General features: G+C 43.9%; 1 protein-coding gene across 8 annotated transcripts in view; it reads right to left on the minus strand.

Moving 5' to 3' along the window:
• Positions 1 to 21189, minus strand: part of Syn1 (Syntrophin-like 1) — a 566536-nt gene that overhangs the window by 177740 nt on the left and 367607 nt on the right. For all 8 annotated transcript variants that reach the window (XM_076805932.1, XM_076805931.1, XM_076805938.1 and 5 more), the window contains one exon: positions 20607 to 20795. In XM_076805932.1, the coding sequence (XP_076662047.1) occupies positions 20607 to 20795 (189 nt within the window). The remainder of the gene's footprint in view (positions 1 to 20606; positions 20796 to 21189) is intronic.

Genomic DNA, 21189 nt, shown 5'->3' on the forward strand with positions numbered 1-21189 from the left:
ACTGGATCAACGTGCCGAGAGCGCCGATATCTTTGGCTATTCGGGATTCAAGATGTGCCCGGGAACGCTCAATGAAGATTGATGAGCCGCCGTTTCGGAATTCATTCTTTTTATTACATCCTGGCTGCACCTACAATCTACCCTCTCACTGTCGAACTTCTTGGGTCCATGCTGATGTACCTGGACTCGCTGACAGCAGACTTTATACCGCTCGAAACACTTGTAACAAGTTAGAGAAAAGTTCAGCTTTGCAATTTTGTGTCTTCGTTCATAAGCATTCTGACGCGTACAATTACTTGTAGATTTTATATGAATTGGATTTGTTTCTTCTTCATCGATGTAAACAATTGTCCTATAATCTTGACGTTATGCTTCAGTGATACTAGCAACGTTTGCGATCAAATCGTAAATATTGTATAGTTTTCGAGTTGAAACAGCTTCGAGTGCCAATGGGTTAATCGACTACAATTTGTAAATTAACCAGTTAACTGTTTTTGACGAGTATACTCGTCACGAAGAAATGGCAATATTTTGTGTTATAACGAGTATACTCGTCGTGCGTAAAAAGTAGTTACAATTTGCTGTTTTAATTGCAATTTTAGTGAAAACTAAAATACATGCGTAAACTTCGTGATGTTTGAAATATTCGGAGGCTACGACGAAGTAAAAGGAACGAATAAAAATATGTAAATAATTATTACAAAAAAACTGTATGTAGTATGAATTTTTTTTTTTGTAAATGTGTTGTTTTCTTTTGTTAATCATCACTGAAGCTATTGCGGGTTCATATACAGGATGTTCCAAAAATGTTGTACTTCCTCGAAAGGGGTGATACCTAAGGTCATTTGAAATAACTTTATCTTTTGCGAAAATGTTCTGCAACTTAATTCCATATTATAACAGCCACACATACCCTGTGTTTGACGAGTACAGTGAATTCTCGATTTATCATCCAGGCCTTGACGGCATATATAGAGAAATCACTCTATACTCGTCATCGCTTAATTCTTACGACGCAATTTCGGTACACATTTTTCAAAGAGGTCGCAACAGCTAATTGATTAAGCGTAATCTAGGCGCTAGCTCGAATTCAGCTATCGATAAAAGCACAGTAGAATTTTTCTTGATTCAGGCAGAGAACTTTCGCGGGAAGCAGCAGCTCCGTCACGTCGCGTTGGCTGCAACAAGCGTAAATTTCAGCTCGTTAAAGATTAAAGACGAGAGGACACTTCCGTTTAATGAATGACTGATTCCTTGTGCGAACAGCGTCGTTAGGGTCTCCTGCCAAGTTTAGCGGGTGAGTTCTAAGGGAGGAGGGGGTTTTGTAGATGCTCCGAGACGTCCGATGAAATACTTAGCCGGTTCGATCGTAAATGCTGATAAAAAAGTTGCCCGGAACTTGGGAATTATTTTCGGGAGGGGAGGCCATTAAAAGGCTTTTTAAAAGCTTCTTTAGCCGGGCTAGGGGTGCGCGGGGGGTGGAACCCGCTGGCCAGGCCAGGATTTTAATGAAATTTCCAGCGGAGCCACGTTTGCACAATCGTTCCGCGACGCTCGGTCGGTTCGTTCCCGGAGATCCATTGTTGTAAAATCTCTCGCACGGACTGCTTAGTTCAAATTCAATAATCTGCCGCGCCATTGCGGCTGCGCGATCATGCCAGGAAGAGGGGAGGTGCCACATACGAATTTTTCTAAAGACATTTACAAAAGTCATTTTATTCTTTATGTCGGACGCGCCTCGAGCACCTTTCGATAAAAAAGAAACTGGTAAAAAAGCCTGTAAAATTTGTTGAAATGTCGACATCTTTTCGTTGACCGCCCAGGCAATAATTCAGCAGTGTCCCGCGCGGCTAATTAAACGACCTGTATCGGCCAGTGGCTTCGCTCGACTTAATTTGAATTAGCGGCAAGTTGCCGCCCGCTCCCTTAAGTTCCCGTGCTAATGAAACTGCGAAGCCACTCCCGCAAAGTTCATGCCGGGCTCACAAAGAGCGCGCGGCTGCATAAACGCGGTGTACCTCGCGAAATTTCCTGTCCTCCCCACGCCTTCACTCCGGTTTGCCTGGCCGACGATCTACACCGTCGTCGGAGTCTACTGGATCGTGCGCTTCATTGAATCGGGATTCTTCACTCCGGAAGTCCAGTGTTCCGTAGGGACTTCGAAACTGTTCGGACGGAAGGTTTTTTCATATACTTTTATTTCAGGTTCGATATTTTTGGTTCGAGCACTGCGAAACTGTCGAGGAGCGTTCGCTCAATATTTTTGCGACTATTTTTATTTTCTGCTCGATATTTTGAACGCTGCGAGGCAGAGCCGAGTTCGTAGAACGCGTTTTTCCTTGTCCTAGCTTTCGTGAAATCATTTGGACAATAAAATACGAAATATCTATTGTTACTAAATAGTGGATTTTACGTATCTATCTGGCTCTCGATGCAAACAATTTTTGTTTCGAAATCCACGGTATAATTATTACAAGATGTTGTGGAAAATTTGTTGCATTTCATGTAAAACAGGAGTCACTTAGAAATTTTCTTCTTCGTCGAACAATTTTAAGGGATTAAACGTAATACGTTGACGTTTTTCGACTCTTTTAATGTTTGTGTTGGTTTAAATTGCAGCTACCTCATTCTTGTCATAGAAGTGAGTATCGCAGTGTCGAATTTCAATCACTGTCGTTTAGAGTTCAACGAGCTGAACTTCAGGCTAGTAATGTATTAGAGTGGATCAACACGAGGATGGTCCATATCTCTATTCGGCTCGAGGTCCAATCTCTCTACAGGTTCGTTTGCCAGTAGACACCGGTTTATTCCGGTCGGTAAACTGTCGGGATTAGGATTTCGACTTAAACTTGTCCCGTTAATCTCGAGATTCATTAGAGGACGGACTGTGCACAAGAATCTCCGGACGGTTGTTGCTCTAGGACGTTCAAAAGAATCGTTTTTGAATTCGCTTTTCTTCCAACAATGTTAATAAATCCTGAGGTATAAAACCACATTACATTTTACAGTAATGTAAACTAATATTGTACTAACATTCCAATAATATTCTGGTCACATTTCCAACGTATTAAATTGGTTGCAACATTATTTTAATATCATGGAGGAGGAAAATAAGTAATAAAAAACAAAGTCAAAAAATATATTAAAAAAAAAAATTACTGCGTAAGGATTTGATTGCGTCCAGCCACCAAGAAATCAATCAAGCCCTTCACCTTGCAAAAATTAAAAAATACAACACAGAATAAATCTATTAATAACAGCGATAAAATAAAAATTCGTTCGAAACTATAAGGAACGTTTGCAACAAATACACCTCGCAAGAAACTGAACGGCAGTGATTGTAACTTTCATAGATGAGCGTAGCAAAGGTGCCAGTAGCAGAGGGTTTTAAATTGAGGAGAAATCAAGAGAGACAACCGGCCAGAGGGTTGAAAAGGGGGAAAAAGAGGGAGGAAAGTGGACAAATGGGGATGAAGAGAGGCAAGGAGAACAACGACGACGTATTGAGAGTGCTCTTGGCGCGACTCCTAGAATGGAGGGGAGGGGGTTAGGTTTAGCTGTCCGGAGACGGAGCAAGCCCTAATGTCGTCCTATTGTCCTGCGCTCCACCGCGGATTCGAAACCTTGTTAACTCCCCGGAAACTGTTAACAGCGGCACGTTCGACTGGCACCAGCGGGTCCACCGCGGCGCGTCCGGTTTCGACCCGAATCACGGACTTTCCCCGGGCCGACGTTACTTCCCACAAATGGAACCGGCTCGGACCTACATACAAACGAGAAAACTCGACCTTACCCTCGCCAGGAAATGGTCGATCGACCAACTTGTTCGTCGGTCTTTCCGCGGAATCTAGATCTACTTCCTTCGCTGTCGGTCTGTTCAATTTAATATGGAGGTACGTATGTTTTCTTTTCTTCTAGTGCAAGTAGTACAAGCTAAATTTGGCGGAGTTTAAGTCATCAATTTTCTCGGTCAGTAATCGTTTATGAAATATAGAGTACTGAATTTGGCGAATTTGTTCGAAGTGACCATTTTCTGTGATATCGATTAGGCGGATTTTGTCCAAATTTTTTTCCTATGTTAAGCTGGTCAGATTAGGGGGACTACATTTTCGTAAGTTCGAATTTTTGTACAAAATATATAGCGTTGAATTGTAGTCGGAAATTTTGTTCCATCGTGAATTGTCATGTGTATGTTAAATGGATGATTTTCAGTGCCACCGATGCGACGGATTTTGTTAAAAATATTCTTGTATGTAGAGTAGGCTAAATCAGAGTGAGTTTAAATCATCATTTTTCCAAATTCGCGTTTACTTATAAAATATAAAATCTAACAGATGTTCGAGATTAAAAATCATAAGGAGGTATTTAAATTCGATTTTTAAACTCGAACGTCTATTAGATTTTATACTTTATAAACAAATACGAATTTGACAAAATGATGACTTAAACTCCCCATGACATAGCCTACTTTACATGCAAGAATATTTTGAACAAAATGAGTCACTTCGATATTACAGAAAATGATCGATTTAGCATACTCATGAAAATTTACGATAAAAAAAATTTCTAAAATTCCAAGCTTTGTAGTTCATAAACAAATTCGAAACCACGAAAATGATGAATTAAACTCCCCCTAATCTAGCCTGCTTTACATGCTGTCAAATTTTGTACAAAATCCGTCACTTCGATATCGCAGAAAATTATCGATTCAGCGTAATCGTCAAAATTCACGTTCGAATAAAACTTTGCACGAACTCGTACAGTACTGCTGCGTCGTACAGCAGTTAACAAATACAGTCTTAGAACTGAAGGAATCAGAACAATGTGCGGAAACGTGTCAGCACGCATCGTCATCGTGGCGATTAACTCATGCGGGGGTGTAAAAAATGGCGAGGGTGTGGAAGAAATAGAAAAAAAAGGGAAAGAAGAAAGAAAGGGGCAAAGGGGACATAGGTAACGAGCGTTCTGGAATTGCGGTGCTGTTATCAGTAACAAGCGGAATTGCATTGTGCGCCGAAGCCCCTCTGGCTCGGCTCTCATTACCATCGCGTCCCGCGGATCGCGGCCGATACAAACGAAACGCGCGGGACCGTGTGTACTATGCGTACGACTATTATCACGGCGTGTAGACGCCGGCGACGACGAGAAGGAGGTTGCTGGGCTCCCATTATCCTCTAATATCGTTCCGCAGGCCGCTACGCTCGCGATTCCGACGAGTCACTGCCGCGATAATGCCGTTACGCTAACGACAACGGTATCGTTACGGCGATTGTTGTCGCCCGCGACCTTATCCCGCGTCGATTGTTATTAAATAACCCCGGAGAATCCACACAGAGTCGCACAGTCGATTGCGCACGTTCCAAGTAACACTCGAGTGCTGGAACTTTTGTAATGGTCACCTATTTTCGATTTGTTATAAATGGACTGCGAATTTTATGTGTTTGTGGTACAAATGAGTAGGTGGAATTTAAGGCAACGGACAGGCTAAAAGAATTTAAGAGCTTCATATTAAAATGATTAAAGCAACACTGAAATTTCTGTTTGGCTTCTGTCCATTATAATCGATACAAACAATTTTCATTTCGCATAAAAATCTTCAGTTATAATTATCGAGAAGAGAATGTTTGCGTTCTAATGACTGACACCAGGAACATCGATCTCTAAATCAGTCGTTGTCTCCATCATTGAAGTGAAGGATTTTTTTCAAAATGTTGCGGTATTGAAAGTACACTAAATTAAGGGCAGTTTAAGTCACCGCTTTCCTGGGTTTGTGTTTGTTTGTTAAATACAAAGCTTTGAATTCGACGAATCGGTTTGAAGCTTTATTGGAACTTGAATGGTCGCGAGCACTGTACACCAATCGTTTTCTGTGCCATCGATGTGACGGATTTTGCAGAAAATTTTACTCTGTGTAGAGTAAGCTATATTTGGGGGAGTCATCATTTTACCGACATCGAAGTAGCTGGTGAAATACAGACCTTCTAATTTGATTTGATTCGAATTTTCTAAAGTTCCATCATTTTAAGATCATTTTTGTTCAGTTCTGACGCATCGGATTTCGCGAGAACAGATCGAAATAATATGGTTATTTCGGCTGTTAAAATTCAATGAGATACTGTGAAAGGAAATAATAACACGTTATTCATTGGGCAAACTTTATTGATCCTCTCGGAAATGGAGATGTATGAAATATGTAAATAATAACATTATAGTTCGATCTCCTAAAGAAAAAAAAATGTTTTCTAATATAGTCACATTATAGAACATAGCCTCCATCGCATGAACCCGAGCACACCACGAAGTAATAATAATAAACATCTCGCTCCGAGTCATATATCATACTCAGTTCAAAGGATTAATGGATTAACTCCTCCTCGGTAATCAACAAATTCATTACCGTGCTCCGACATTTGCGAACTATTAAAAAGACCTCGTTAGCTTCTCGAACAGCGTCGAGTAAACTAACTAAACGAACTCAGCGGGTCTCTCCGAGCAGCAGCAGCGACTCGATTGAAGTCCTCGAGGCCTCGGGAGAGTATTTAGTTTCTTCAGCAACCGCTCTCTCGTCAGACAGATCAGTGATCACCCAGAGAAATTAGTGGGATTCTGCCGATGCTCGAAACAAATAACGCGAACTCCTCTCGGCTGTTGGTCCTCGATCTTCGTCGCGCTTCGCTGTTCAAACAGCGGGGTTGCTCTTTCGCGTTCGTCAACAGTCTCTCTCTCCCTCTCTCTCTCTCTCTCCTAAACGTGTTAATCAGTGTACGATCAGGCAACTTTGATCTCGTTTGAGCGCCGGCAAAGCGGCGACATACTCGCGGCCGCGTTCCACCTTCGACGGATCGACGTCTGGTGACATTTCGCTCGGTTGAGCCCCGCGATCCCCGTGTCTTAACCCACTCTGGCGGTCTTTGAGAACAAGTCGACGAGGCTCGCTTCGCTGTTCGACGACGCCCGGCGCCGCGACGCCTGCGGAGCCGTTTCGTCCCCTGCGTAAATTGCGGCGAGGACACTCGGAGTCTCCCTTCTCACGAAATTCCTCCGAGAGATCGGTCTCGCGAAAGAGCCAAACCGGAACCGAGGGCAATACCTTGATTGCGACGATATTAATTAGTCGAGATTACCAAGCCAGGGACTCTGACTCTCCCCAGGAATTTTGAAACGCACCAACCTCGTCCCCTCAATGTTCCGTTCTACGGTAGAGGAAGTCAGTTAACGCTGGACAATCGCGTGTCCGCAAATGTCTACAAAGCGATATCATCTACCTCATCTTATGAAGCATATTTTACACAGTGCTCAATTCTATTATATTTTATATTTTATAGTCTGATACGAATCCAACAAAATGATTAATCCCCCTAATCTAGCCTACTCTATCTACTATTATACTTTGAACAAAATCTACAACGTAGATCATATGGAAATTTGTGGATTTACCATTTTTGCAAAAATATCAATAATGATTAAATTCGAAGTCGCACTCTTCTTTTTTTCTTACATAGCTTCCGCAACTAAACTTACACGTGGCGCCTACTCGCACTCATATCCGTATTTATACACATACTATTACTTACACATTAATGTTTGAAAATGACAACCTACATTTAGCGGCACAGTAGACACTATTGGCTCTGATTATTCGATGGAACATTGCGTCCGAACGATCCAGATTTTCAAACCTCACAAAATCATAGTCGCACACAAACCATCACTGATTCCATCCACGGTAAGTAAGCACCTTAGAAGATTACGTACTCCTGAACACGATTCTCCGGTTGCGCTTTAGCATTTCCGATCAGAGCATCACTCCATAAATAAATAAATAAACCGATCGATGGTTATCGAGGACGAACGGACCAGTAAGAGGGTGGTGGGGGTGAGAGAGGGAGGGGGCCAAGAGAAGAAGACAAAGAGAGAGAGAGGAGCTTTAGGAGAGTGTTCGTGCCCATCCGAATTCGATCACGGAGTTTATCGAGCTCCTTTTCAGGATCGTTTTATTTCGCCAGCTGTATTAGCCGGTCGAATCGACGGGCCGCGAACAGCAAGTATGGAAATATAAAACGCAGCAGGCTTTGTTCGGAGATCCTCCAGGTACCCTGGAAAACGAGAACCTTATTCTCTCTCTCTCTCTTCCTTTCTCTCTGGCACCGCGGAGAGCGCCGGAAATTTTCCGAATATCAAGGAGACCGAAACCGCAGAATAGGAACCGGCGAATATTTCCGCGTCGCTTATTCATCCGTGTCGTGGGCTGATTTTGTCGGAGCGCGGATTATTTTTCAATCTCGAGTTCGATCGGCTCGTTTGGCTTAATCTTAGCTACTTCGGGACGATCTCTTTGTTGGAGATTCTCGGGCTTAGGGTGGGCTTATCATACGGGCCTCGCGGGTTCTCGGATTCGGATCTCGCCGCATTTTATTCGCTTGTTTCGCCTGGCTGGGAGTTTTAATGCTTGGCGGAGGAATTGAAGATCGAGCTTCGAGCTTATTATGGTTTGGCAATGATTGATTTACTCTGAACGGTTCGTACTTGTTCGTAACATTTGAAATCTGGTAGACCTTTAATTAATCATTTTGCTCGCATTTTTACAAAAATAATAAATCCAGAAATTACTCTACGATTTACGGAATAAATCTTGTTCAAAATATTATAGTAGATAGAGCAGGCTAGATTAGGGAGAGTTTAAGTCGTCATTTCGCTGGATTCGTATCTGACTATAAATTTCTGCCTCTTTCCACAAACACGATAAATCCATCAATTTTCGTATTATCAACGTAATGGATCCTGTTCAAAATATTATAGTAGATAGAGCAGGCTAAATTACAGGGAGTTTAACTAATCATTTTGCTTAATTCGTATTTGTTTATTAAATATAAAATACAATAGATTCACGAGTTTAATTATTTCTGCCCAATTTCACAAAAACGATAAATCCGTCAATTTTCGTGTCCTCTGCGCGATGAATTTTGCCTAAAATATTATGATACGTAAAACATATTAAAATAGGAAGAGTTTAAGTCATAGTTTTGTCGATGTCGATGTTGTTCACAAAATACAGGTGTCCGAAAACAACCATTTTTCCAGGCGGAGATCCTTTAAGCGATACGAAGCGTTCTGTTACACGGCGCACAGATACGATATTTGTCAAACGATTCGAATACGGGGGATGCATTTTTGCCGGCGTTTTGTCGGGCTCTTCCGGTACTTTTTGGAGCGGTTAATCTCGGTAGCGAGCGGGTCGTCCGGGAGCCAGGCAAATATCTCTCCCGAGGGACGCATTTCCGTCGTTTTATTCGATTATCAGTCGCGATCGAACACGCCGCCGCCAACGACCGTCCGGGCGCAGACCTTTCATAATTTACGAAAGGCAAGCCTGTGAGCGCTCGACCGGCTCTCCACCGTACGTAAGTTTGTTCATAACTGTACCCCTGAGTGCCGAAATTAACGGCCTATTAGTTTTACATTTTTCAAACGGCCGAAGCTAATGTGTCTGACCTTCGCTAACCCCTTCTACTTGCAAAACACCGAGCCTCCACATGTGGAAAATAATTCGTCTTCAAATCGTTGAAAAGGGAATCTTGAGTAGCATGCATTCGCTGTGCAACTGAAAGGCAAAAGCACTGTTTTATTCAAGGGTTGCTTACATAATTCTTAGACTGTGCGTCACGACAGACTTTAAAGAAGGTCTTAAATTAGATCTCTTTTGTAAGTCTGTGAAAAGCACATAAACTCAGACAAAATCATTCAACTTTGATACAAAGCACATGCAAATTGTCAGCGAATTATGCGTTGGACACGATGGGCGATTTGTTTTGCGATTCAGCAAGAAATAAGTATTCTTTTGATTTGCCTAGTTTGCGCGTTTTTAATGATCGGAACGAACGACGTCCGCGTCCCGCGTCGGAAGGGGATATCGGCGGCAGTAATACGGCGGAATCGTCGTTGATATGGCAGCGTAAAATTTATCACCAACAGTGCAAAATTGACCGACGACGGGGACGCTGCCGACGCGTAACCGCTGTCCGCGCGATAGTTACCTGTGACCGATGCCCCGGCCAGGTAACGCTGCCCCGCTGCAATCTGTTAACCTCGATCGGGACATAAAGTTTACATCGATGAAACGTAATTTCGACGACAGTTTCGCGTGTCAGCCATCCGTCGCGTGATCGATACGCGTTGCGCCTTCTCCCTCGTGTCATCGAGGTATCGATATAGCTCCCGATCGAACCGAGTCGATGACACTGATTCATCTTCTCGCTAATAAAACATCATGGAATTACCGCCGCGCACTTATTAACATCAATTTTGTACGTTATTCAATCCGACAATTTTTCAGTTTGAAAAAATTGTATACGCTACGTCAAACCCACCAGGTTAAGCTCTGGAAAAGAGCAACTAGACCGGACACATGGTTCGAGAGATAAAAATTCATGAACACGGGACTGTTACATTCATGAATACATCACGGGGATAGGCAAACATAGATTCGACGAACGGTATTTCGGAAACAAACACGATGTCTGCAAAACGATGACTTAAACCCCCCTTAATTTCGCGTGTTCTACGTAGTACCGTATTTTAGACAAAATCTGTTACGTAGTATGTGTAGAATTCGTGAATTTATGGATCGATTTGTGGATTTATCGGTTGTCTGAAAATGGATAGAAATTATTAAATTCGGCGGTGCCTATTATATTTTTTATTACATAAACAAATACGAGTTCAGCAACATGATGGCTTAAACTCCCACTAATACAGCCTACTCTATACACAGTAATATTTTCAACAAAATCCCCCACACGTATAGCAGAGAAAATGATCGATTTATCGTACTCGTGAAAATCCACGCTCCAATAAAACTTCAAACGAATTCCTCAAATTCTAAAACACAAGCCCAAGAAGATGATGACATAACCTGCCACTAAAACAACATAGACTATGTTCCAGCAAAAACTCCCCTGGTCAAGCAGATTCAATATCCCAGGAAAACGAGGTCTCGAACAACAAACTTTCGCCCCGTTCAACAACCGAGTATCAACATCTCGAACCCAAAAGCCGGGGCGTCGGTCGGATAAACCGTCCACAAGTTCATTGTCCATCAAACAACCGATCAAACATTCTCAAGCATGGTTGTATCTCCGGCAGGCAATCCCGTTAGCTCCCTCGTCGGTATAAACCGCAGTGAAGATCAAAGGCTCGGGGGTCTAATATCAGCGAAGTCTGCGTACACCTGTCCAAGAATCCGGGGTGGTTTAGGTCACTTACTGCAGTCGCAAGAGCTCTGGGGACGAGGAGAGTCGAGCCGAGCCGAGCAGAGCAGCCGTCTAATTACCGGGATCCGTAGAAGAAGAGACTGGCGTCGAATCAAGAGAAAGATCATGCTGCTGGGGAGAAGGGTGAAAGGGTCTGGAAGAGAGAAGACTTTTCCAGGGTAGGGGGGGAGGAGGGGTGCAATCAAGGGCGAGCGGGTTGCGTGCGCAGGGACAAAAGAGGACAACCGGCTGATCCTGGCTCATTAATCAGACGAACCGGCATATAGAGGGCAATTATCCGACGGTAATTAACTTCGCAAACTGCAGCCCCCGCGAAGTCTGCGGAGAGACCCGGTAACGGGAACGGGAACAGGAACGGGACACAAGGTGGTGGGGGTCGGGATGCTTGATAGCGGTGGCGGCGGTGGCGTCAGCGGTGGATGGTGGATGGTTTGGATGGAAGGTTCTTCGTGGGTTCCGGCCTGATGGAGCTGTTCTGGAATTATACACGGGGTTAGCCCTGAAAACCAGGCGGCAGCCAGCTTTTGCCCCGGAAACTAATTTAACTCTCGCATCCTCCATCCTACCTAGCCTAAACCGGAGTCGAAGCCAGTCGCCTCGTCCGCCTCCCCCCTCCCCAACGCTCTCCTCTACAACCAACCCCACACCGATTCACCCACCCACAGGCAGGCTTTCCGGCAGTGTACGTTCTCGCGTCTCAATAGAGTACACCGACGAATCGACGGGCTAAATACCTCGCCATCGACGTATCAGCGTTCCGGCTACTCGAGAAAGAATGCAACCACTCGAAGACGAACCGATCCGCCGAATCGAGTGCCCATTCTGGTCACCGTTAATTAGAACCGCAGGATTCGATAGCCGACGGCCCTTCTCCACGTGGATCCTGGCAAATCATCCTTGGAAATTCGCAGGGATCATGCGAAATTTTCCCTTTTGTGTCCGGCCGTCTTTGACGATCGATCGGAGTTCGCGGTTGGACTGAGTGGGAGATGAATTTGATGAATGGTTGGTAAACTGCGGATTTCGGGTGCTTATAGGGCGAGTCACTGAAAGCGGATAGCACTTTCGTTGGAGGTACAAGATGAGCGACGAAAAAGTTTTGTGAACTTTGTGGAGGAACCTACATTTCCGTCAAGATCCCGAAATTTTTAAATGTAATGACTCATGCCTAGACTAGATTTTTATGCAAAATAAAAACCCTGTAACTCGATTAGAACGAACTGGATCGAACTAGAATTTGATTTCCCTTATTACAGTGAATTCTCGATTTTTGTCAACAACATGGGTCTTGCTAGCGTCGTGTATCGTCTAGGAGACATACCTGACTGTGTTATGTTTACACCTCTCGAGCTTCGTGGCCACTCACAGGGTATACCCCGCGGTAGTGGGGATAAGTCCGCGACGTTTATCATACAGGCCTTGGCGACATATATAGAGAAATCACTGTGTTCTAACAGTGGAAAATAATATAACAGAAGTTCTCAGTTCTTCTAATGATTTTACTGTTTTGTGTTCCTCCTATCCATGTTTGCCATAAATGCATAAAGATCCGCAGTCTACCCTTTTGTTCATTGAATATTGAGATAAACAATGTAGACATGGAGACTGTTGCTTTTGTCGTCGAAATTATTTTTGAAAATGATTTATCGTTACTCACACCTTCAAATTTAACACTAAAGCATCGTTCCTAAATCTAATAAACGGTATTAAACATCTCAAAAAGAAAGAAAAATTTATTGAATAATCAATCGCTACTGAAAAGTTTCCAATACAAATTCAGGACGCTAAGCCCATCTATTATAGCATGACTCTAGACTGCAGATTTTATGCGTTTACGATCAATATGAGTAGATGGAACATAAAACGGAAGAACATCACAGAAATCTAATATGAATGGCACATTATTTACAATCTATTACAATTATCACAAAACAATTTACACGAATCTCCTTTTTCTTGTAACTAATCCAGACAGGTTTTATTTTCAATGAAGATCCACAGTATAAATATGATTTCTTCCTGAAACGATCGTACCCTTTCCTCGAAATGAAAGACCGAATCCGCCCACCTAAGTGGAACAAAGCCAACTATTCCTAAAATATCCTTTCGACAAATACATCCGGATGATCCTTCTCCGAAAAACTCGCGCGAGATCCCCCAGAGTGTAGACTTAACATGGAAGTCTCATTAACCGGCGCCCAGTACAATTGGATTTCTGGGTTGGCGCAAGAACGAAGATCCAGGGTACGAGCGGTATTAAAACTGACCCGTTAACGTGTACGTCGCCCGGGCAAGTGCAATTGAAACATAATTTTCGCCGTTTTTACGGGCCCCGGTGTATATTTAATATCGCCCTCGCAGCCCAGCAGCAGGCGTCGTTCCATTTTCCATTTTCCTCGAGGAGGGTCTCGAGCGTGGTAGAAAAATACGGAGAGTTACGTCCCGGCTCATGGACACCCGATAAAGAATCGCAGGCTGTTTACTCGAGCCCGGTTTCCGAGCCGCGTTCGTTTCACTTAAACGTATCAACAATGCATTAGCGGGCCAGTTTATTGACAGTGGAGGGCGTCGGGATCGCTCGGGAAAATGAAGAGGCCGTGGGCAAACACTGGATTCGACGGTGTTAGACGGCGAAAAAAAAGAAAAGAAATGGAGATCGACGAGAACAGTCGGCGGAGCTCGCGTTTTAACTCGCGAACCGGCACAATGAAAATTGGCTAATTGAATTACTGAGTGATTCCGAGGTGGACCGCTATTGCTCCTCCCCTTAGGATAGATGGCGAGCTTTCATAAGCCCGGCGTCGCCCGGTTTTAGGCGAACGGCTCCATTAAAACCGGACCTCCGCTACGCTAGCCCTCGAATGACGCGAAGAATGGCCACGCCTGTCCACCCAATTAAAATCACCTGTTAATTGCGCGAGTATCGAGGAACTCACCGCCATTAATTTGCGAAATTCTCGTACGTCGATGGTACTCCGTTCCATTAGCCGGAAATTCGCCGGGGATAGTTACCCCCGAACATTCTCCGAGCTGGCCTTTTAGAGCTTCTAACTGCGCGACGCCCTCCTCTGCTCTAACTGAGGCTATACCACGCGATTTTAATCATGCTCTTTTGCAGTTTGATGGCGGATGCTTTTCGCGGGATACTGGGAATGAGCTTTAGCGTAATTTGCCGGGTATGGGAAGGTTTAGAAGTTTTAGGTTTATTCCTGCAATAATCTTGGCTTTTCTATTCTTATACAGGGTGTCTCACCTAACTCGAGCATCTGAAATATCTCGCTTGTTTTTTATGATCGAAAAATATGTCAGAGGAAAACATTAGCTGTTTCAGAGGGGCAAATATTATGATAGGCAAAAAAATGTCTTCAAGGTTATATTTTTTGAGATTTCAAGATCATCGAAATTTTTTTTAATGGATTGATATATTTTTATTATCGTCATATGATAGCCAAGGTCAAGACGAATCCAACGACCTGTAATATTATTGTACAAACGTATTCAATTGTACGGCATGTAGGGTGAGAACGTTGAGGAAAACTTTCAGCGTATTTACTTATGACCTTCACGTGACCTTCAGCACAAAAAATTCATAAAAGTAGGACACTTGATGTAAATAATGAAATAACGATGATATAATCCCCCTAGGGTTTCAAGAAATGTTCTTGAACCTCGACTAATGACTGTAAACACTGTCGTAATCTGTCGTAATTTTGTAAAAAAAAGACCGAACGATAATCTACGTAGTCTTTACCAACATTCCAATTCCTCTTGTACGGTGATAAAGATACAGAAATAGGAAAAAATTCAAAGAATTAACAAAAATCAAATATTATAAGCAAAATATTCTTTGATGACTTCAGGGCCTTCGTAATTTCATTTACGAAGAGGGGTCAGAGATCTTCTATGTTGCGAAAAAAAGGTCGATGTTTTACATGGAATGAAAACTGTATGTCGAAGCCTAAATTATATGAACGCCTGCCAACATTCAAAATCCTTGTTATCGACGAAAAACAATCAACAATTGGGAAATATTCGGAGAATAGCTGAATAAATAAGACAGACAAGGTTCCAGGCAAAGAGGAAACTGTCTCCCCATGAAATGTAACGATTTCCAGTAATATAGGCGACAGTGTGAAATCCAGCACTTTTCTTTATCCAAGTCGGCTCTCTGCCTGCACCAGCGAGTGCATAAAATCGCGTCTCCACGGGAACACGGAAACAACAATTACCCGTCCGTCAGAAGTATAACGTACGTGTCGCGATAAATTGTAAATAACCTTTTCTCCCGCGGAAATCCCCGGCATCTGGATAAACTCTTGAAAAGATATTACGGTCGAACGTGACGCGTTCCACGATGGAAGTCTGGAGATCCTTTTCTCTCTGTTTCTCTCTATCTCACCCGGCAAGATTTACTGTAAATTTTAACGCATCCGTGCGATCGGAGACGCGCAGTGAATGCATCGGTAAGATTCGCGAGAGAAAGAGAGAAACACGCCATTAATATGTCTGCCTTCGCGCATTCCTTCCGCTTTTCAGAGATCGCGATTCCACCCGGAATGCCGGGATACGTGTTGCCGAATATTTAGTTGTGCTTGCCGATCAGGGAACGTGAGCTTCAATTCCGAATCGTGATGCTGGAATAATAGATCGCTCGAGGCCCGATTGTATAGATCGCCCAACATTTTTCAACCCCCTACTTGTTGAGCTTGATCAACGTCTCGGACGAAAATAACTCCGCGATTATTTATGCCCGAAGATTTACTGCTATACCAAGCTCGTCGCGCGAGCATTCAGCTGCACTCGAGTCTTATAGGAAATTCAACCACTTTGTGGTTGCAGATGGTATCTTTTATTATCCTTCTAATTGTGCTCCGTCTTCAAGCGTTCGTTTGATATCTCGCAATTTTTCTGTGTCCGTTCAAAGTGTGAATGTTTTAGTGGGACGCGACGGATCGAATTAGGAGCGTACTATCCGTGCCTCGCAAGAAGTCTCGCGAGACAGCAGAGGGGCAAAGGGAACCCTTGTAAGTGTCGCCAGATCGAGAAAATCGAGGGAAATAAAATGTACCCCCTCTCTGATGACCAGAGTAATATGTGAGACGTTGCGCATGCGCGACGGGGACGCAACAATGACATGACATGTCGCAAGATTTAGGTTATTGCCGCGTATCGTACCTAGACGATAGTACAATTCTAAACGCCACCGTCACCGCCAAGCGTCGCACGTCACGTGACCAGTCTACGGTCTTAGTGGGGGACGTTGGAGTGTGCTCGTGGTGGTGCAATGGGATAGTGGAAGGGGAAAAGGAGGGGAGGAAAAAGAGTCCAGTTTTGGACTCTCCTGGCGACACTGACCCTCGCTCGCTCCACCAATCCCCACCATTGATGGTAGTCCCAATGTTTAGGCTCTGACGTCACACGCTACACGGTATGCGTGATCGCTTTAACCAATAGTTCGCTAGATCAGAAAATGCGTGTGAAACGAGGCGTGCCTCTTCTAGTCTGACCAATCATCTCCGCATTCCTTTCACAGGATTTCTTGTGAGTCACGCGCAGTACATTCGGTTGAGCATTTTCTGTCGCGTTTCTGTGGACTCGTCGGACGAATGCAATTAGATTGCTCGAAACCGGGTATTTTCCGAGACACGAAGGTCACCGCAGCCAACAGGTTAGTCATTCCAGACGCGAGTTCCTCGGTACAAGAATCTCGCCGTGATGCGGGAGGATTAATCTCCAGGCAGGCGGAGTTCGGCATGGTAAACGGCGAGTATATTCGTCGAGCAAACGTCGGACGAGTTTAACGACGTCGACAGACTGTTTGCGAAGATCCCTCGCGATTCTTCGATCCGTCGACTGTCTCCGTTGGCTGGGACGATGCAGGATAAACACGGCGACGTTTCCGTCTCTCCTCCACTGTTGACTTAAAAAATATCAACGCGTCGGCAAGAGCGAGCCCTTTGTGGCGTGGCTTAGCTGCCGTGCGGCAGATACGAACGAGAGATACAGCACGCCTGTGATTGCTTTCCTCAATTCCGCCACGATTCTACCATTCGACCCTCCTCTTTCTCTTCCTCTCACTCCGTGTCTCTCTCTCTCTCTCTCTCTCTTTCTTTTTCTCTCTCTCTTTTGTCTCGAGCCGTCTGCAGCCGCGTCTGGTATCGGCCCGTTCTTTCTCTCTCCCTCTCTCTCTCTTTCTCTCGAGGGCTTACGGTTTCCTTTTTCCAGTCGTCGGACGAGAACAAAATGGTGGATGTTCCTCCGGGAAAAAGGGAGCCGAGAGTCCCGTCAAGGGACACACCGTTCCTAGGGCCGCGGCATTCAGAGAAGAAATAACGGGTTTATTTACGAAATCCTGAGGACACGAGCGAGCAGATGAAATCCGGAAGAGAATAGAATGGAGACACTTTGCGATGAAGAATAGGGACACCTGTGACGAGATAGGGGAAAGGATGGATGGGGTGGAAGGGTTGGGGAGATGATTCGAGGGGTACCAGACCGGCTCTACAGAATTAAGAGCCCATCAGCCTTTCATTAACTCGGCGCGGAGGATGGGTGGGGGCAGACACTTTTCTAACCCTTTCTTTGGTGCAGAGAGAATTGAGACTGGCGGACACGCGGATGTTATTGCGTAGTGTGCCAGACCGGTCTGAGAATTTCTCTTATTTTTCCAGATGTAAGAAACGAAATGACATGTCATGACTAGACTGCGGATGTTCATGCAATTTCCAATTTTTATAGACAAATTTTAAGAAAGTAGAATGAAATGAAATCTTATTTCTGATGGAAACAGCCTTCGTAGATTCAAAACAAATAAAAATCGTACTAAATTCTCTCGAATCTTATGTTATAGCATTTTTTGAAAATTTCCATTAGCCATAAATGCATAAAGATCCGCAGTCTAGTTATGACCATCGTAACGTGATTCTACACCTACGGTTTGGTGCATAATGAAGTAAGTAACTGGCCGCAAAGTTGACTTTGAGCTTGAAATTTAAGGTCAAAAATCGAAATTTCAAAAAAATTGCATCGTAGTTTACTCGTCACGAGAATGAACATAGCGAAAGGTACTTATTTACAAAATGTTCAAGTGAGAAATTAAGATTATAATATCCATTTAGCTTAAAGAGTCGGGAAGAGTCCTTTCTACTATACTCTTATTAACCTTTTTAAAAGCGTTCTAGTCACTATTTCGCCTACAGTAATTTCCTATTTGTCTCCAGACGCAATCCAACAGAAACTATCTCATTTCATTCTCCCAATTGTCTACCTGTCAACACACGCCCTCTCACACAATTTCTCCAGTGTCCTCGTCCCAATTCAAAATTTATCTACATCCCCACGCCACGACACTCTACTTTCGCATTGTCACATCGATCCGCATTTCTCGCGCAAATTCGTAGCAGGATTTCCGGGGGAGGCGCGCGAGCGCGTAAAACGCGTCAACGCAACGACGAGCGGCGCGAAGAAGCAGAGCCGGCGCGTTAATTAACGCCGGGCTTCCGTCAAAAGCTAAAGAGAAGCCCATCCAAGGATCTGCTCTGCTTCATTCTGCTTCGCTCAGCTTCGCTCTGCGACAACCAGCGGATTCGCGGGTATCCGCGCTGTTCCTCTCCGTTTCGCTTTGACGGTCGTCGCGCGCGTCCGCTTTCAAGCTCTTTCGGAAAAGTGCCGGAGCCTGTGCACCGTTGACCGTAAAAAAAGCCAGGAGAGAACCACCACCCCCGTTGCTATAACCACCACCCGCGTCCGTTGCTACAGGGAAATCAAATAACCGGCCGGAGGGGTGAATTTCTCTTGCCCCGCACGTTTAGAAGTAAACGTTTCAGCGGAACGTTGCCGGGATTACGTGCAGCTCTCGCCCAACCCAGGATTCCCCCCCCCCCCCGAACACCACCTCTTTCGTCTCGGCTACCAACCCCCTTCTCCTAGGACCGTTCCGAGAACTGCATGCTCAGCGACCGAGATAATGACAGCCATAACGCAATTAACCCGTTTCTGGGATTACAGTCGAACGACCGCGAGCACGATGTGCCCGCGAGTTTGACAGTCAATTATCGTCTAATGGAACGACGGCCCGCGAAAGTATTCGCCGCGATTAGGCGAGCCAACCTATCCCCCTCACCCTCCTCCGCCCTTTCTATTCGCGTGAATTTTTAAAATTGTTCCAGTTGATGAAATTTTTCTGCTTTCTCTGGATTGGGTTTGGTGGGGGTGTTGATTTACACTTTCGTAGTGGCACAAACGATTTCAGAACATTTTAACCCTCCAGGGTATCCTCTTTTAATATAATTTAATATTATATAACTTGTATTGTTGTATTGAGAATAAGCTGGTTCTGAAGTCGATTTGTTGCAGGACAACCAAATGATGTAGAACCAAGAAATATGTTATGTCATATTCAAGTCAAACTGACAAACCATTCAATTTTCTTGGCATTTCCCTGCCACAGCACATTTCATTCCTCAACTTGTCACATTCGGTATAAAAACGTCTTTAACAAAGGCACTTAATGACAATTAAATAAATTGAACATCGAAAGAACGTTCCCAAAACGAATGTACATACACAGGCTCACGGAAGTATTCGAACGCTCTTTAAAACAGTACAATTATTTTTAGATTGGACCAAACGACCTGACTTTTTTTTGAGCAATTAGAAGAATTGCTAGGAAGTATAAGAGCAAATAAAACAGGCACTTTCCAAAACTTTTTTATTTGAGCCTGTAATGAAAATTTATAATATGCGTTTTGTATATCTATGTTAGTGATACACATACTGAACATTTCATTGAAATCGACGAGCTACAAATTATAGTCAAAAGTGGTGAAAATCGTAGTTTTTCACTTTTGATCAGTTTCTGCGTAACATCCACAGATTATAAAATCTTTCGATGCGTGCCGTTTTTATCTTCGTCAATCGATTTCGATGAAATTTTCAATATGTGTATTACTAACATAGAATCTACAAAACGCATATTTTAAATTTTCATTACAGGCTCAAGTAAAAAAGTTTTGGAAGGTGCCTTTCTTATTTGCTCTTTTACTTTTTTCAAAATCTTTCTTGCACGTCATTTGCTAAACAAATTCTTCTAAATGCTCAAAAAAAGTCAGGTGGTTCGGTCCATTTTTAAAAAAAGTAGTATTGTTTTAAAGGGCGTTCGAATACTTTCGTGAACCAGAGTACACGTACTATTACTGGGACATTGAGTTGACAAAAATTTGTGTGAAGAGGTCCAGTTTTAAAACTTGTGGACCAGTGTGTACGGCAGCTTCTCCGGCGAGTAGGTCGTTGAAATCGATCGCGGTGCAGTTAGAGGCATTCCAAGACGGAACTTACCGGGATCGGAGGAAGGATGAGCCCTGGTGAGTCTGCAGAGTTGCAACGGCAGATAACGAGTATCCGCTCGCGGTGGTGACTTCGGCGGCGGGGGCGTCGCGCTGAGGAAGCCGCGCTGCAGCTCCCAGCCGACTTCCTGGATGATCGAAGCCTTCCTGAAGTACGGTGTCACCTCTCGCAGATATTTGACTGTAACAGACAGAACCGGCCCAGAGGTGAGCGACACGAACGTTTGCAGAAACGTGGAATTCTAGTTTAATTCCGATCCATCCTGAATCACCCAGCAAATTTCCACTCTCGGCCATTTCGTTTCCTCGATGGAGAACCGAGGATTTATGTTCGTTTCATATTCGCTCACAGATTAACAATAGACGTATCGACCGCTAAAAGTGACACCAACTGATACGGATTTTATGCATTTATTCCTCTGCACTCGAAGCGAAGAAGAATGCGACATTGTCGCAATCTAGAAAAATTAATTTCGTAATGAAAAAATATTTGGAAGAACGGTTCAGAAATGTTTACCGGTGCCTCAAATGAAAAAGCGTTTAAAGAATTTGAACATACCGCTGTATTATTTTTA

Source organism: Halictus rubicundus, chromosome 2, assembly GCF_050948215.1.
Source record: "Halictus rubicundus isolate RS-2024b chromosome 2, iyHalRubi1_principal, whole genome shotgun sequence".
Lineage (NCBI taxonomy): Eukaryota > Metazoa > Arthropoda > Insecta > Hymenoptera > Halictidae > Halictus > Halictus rubicundus.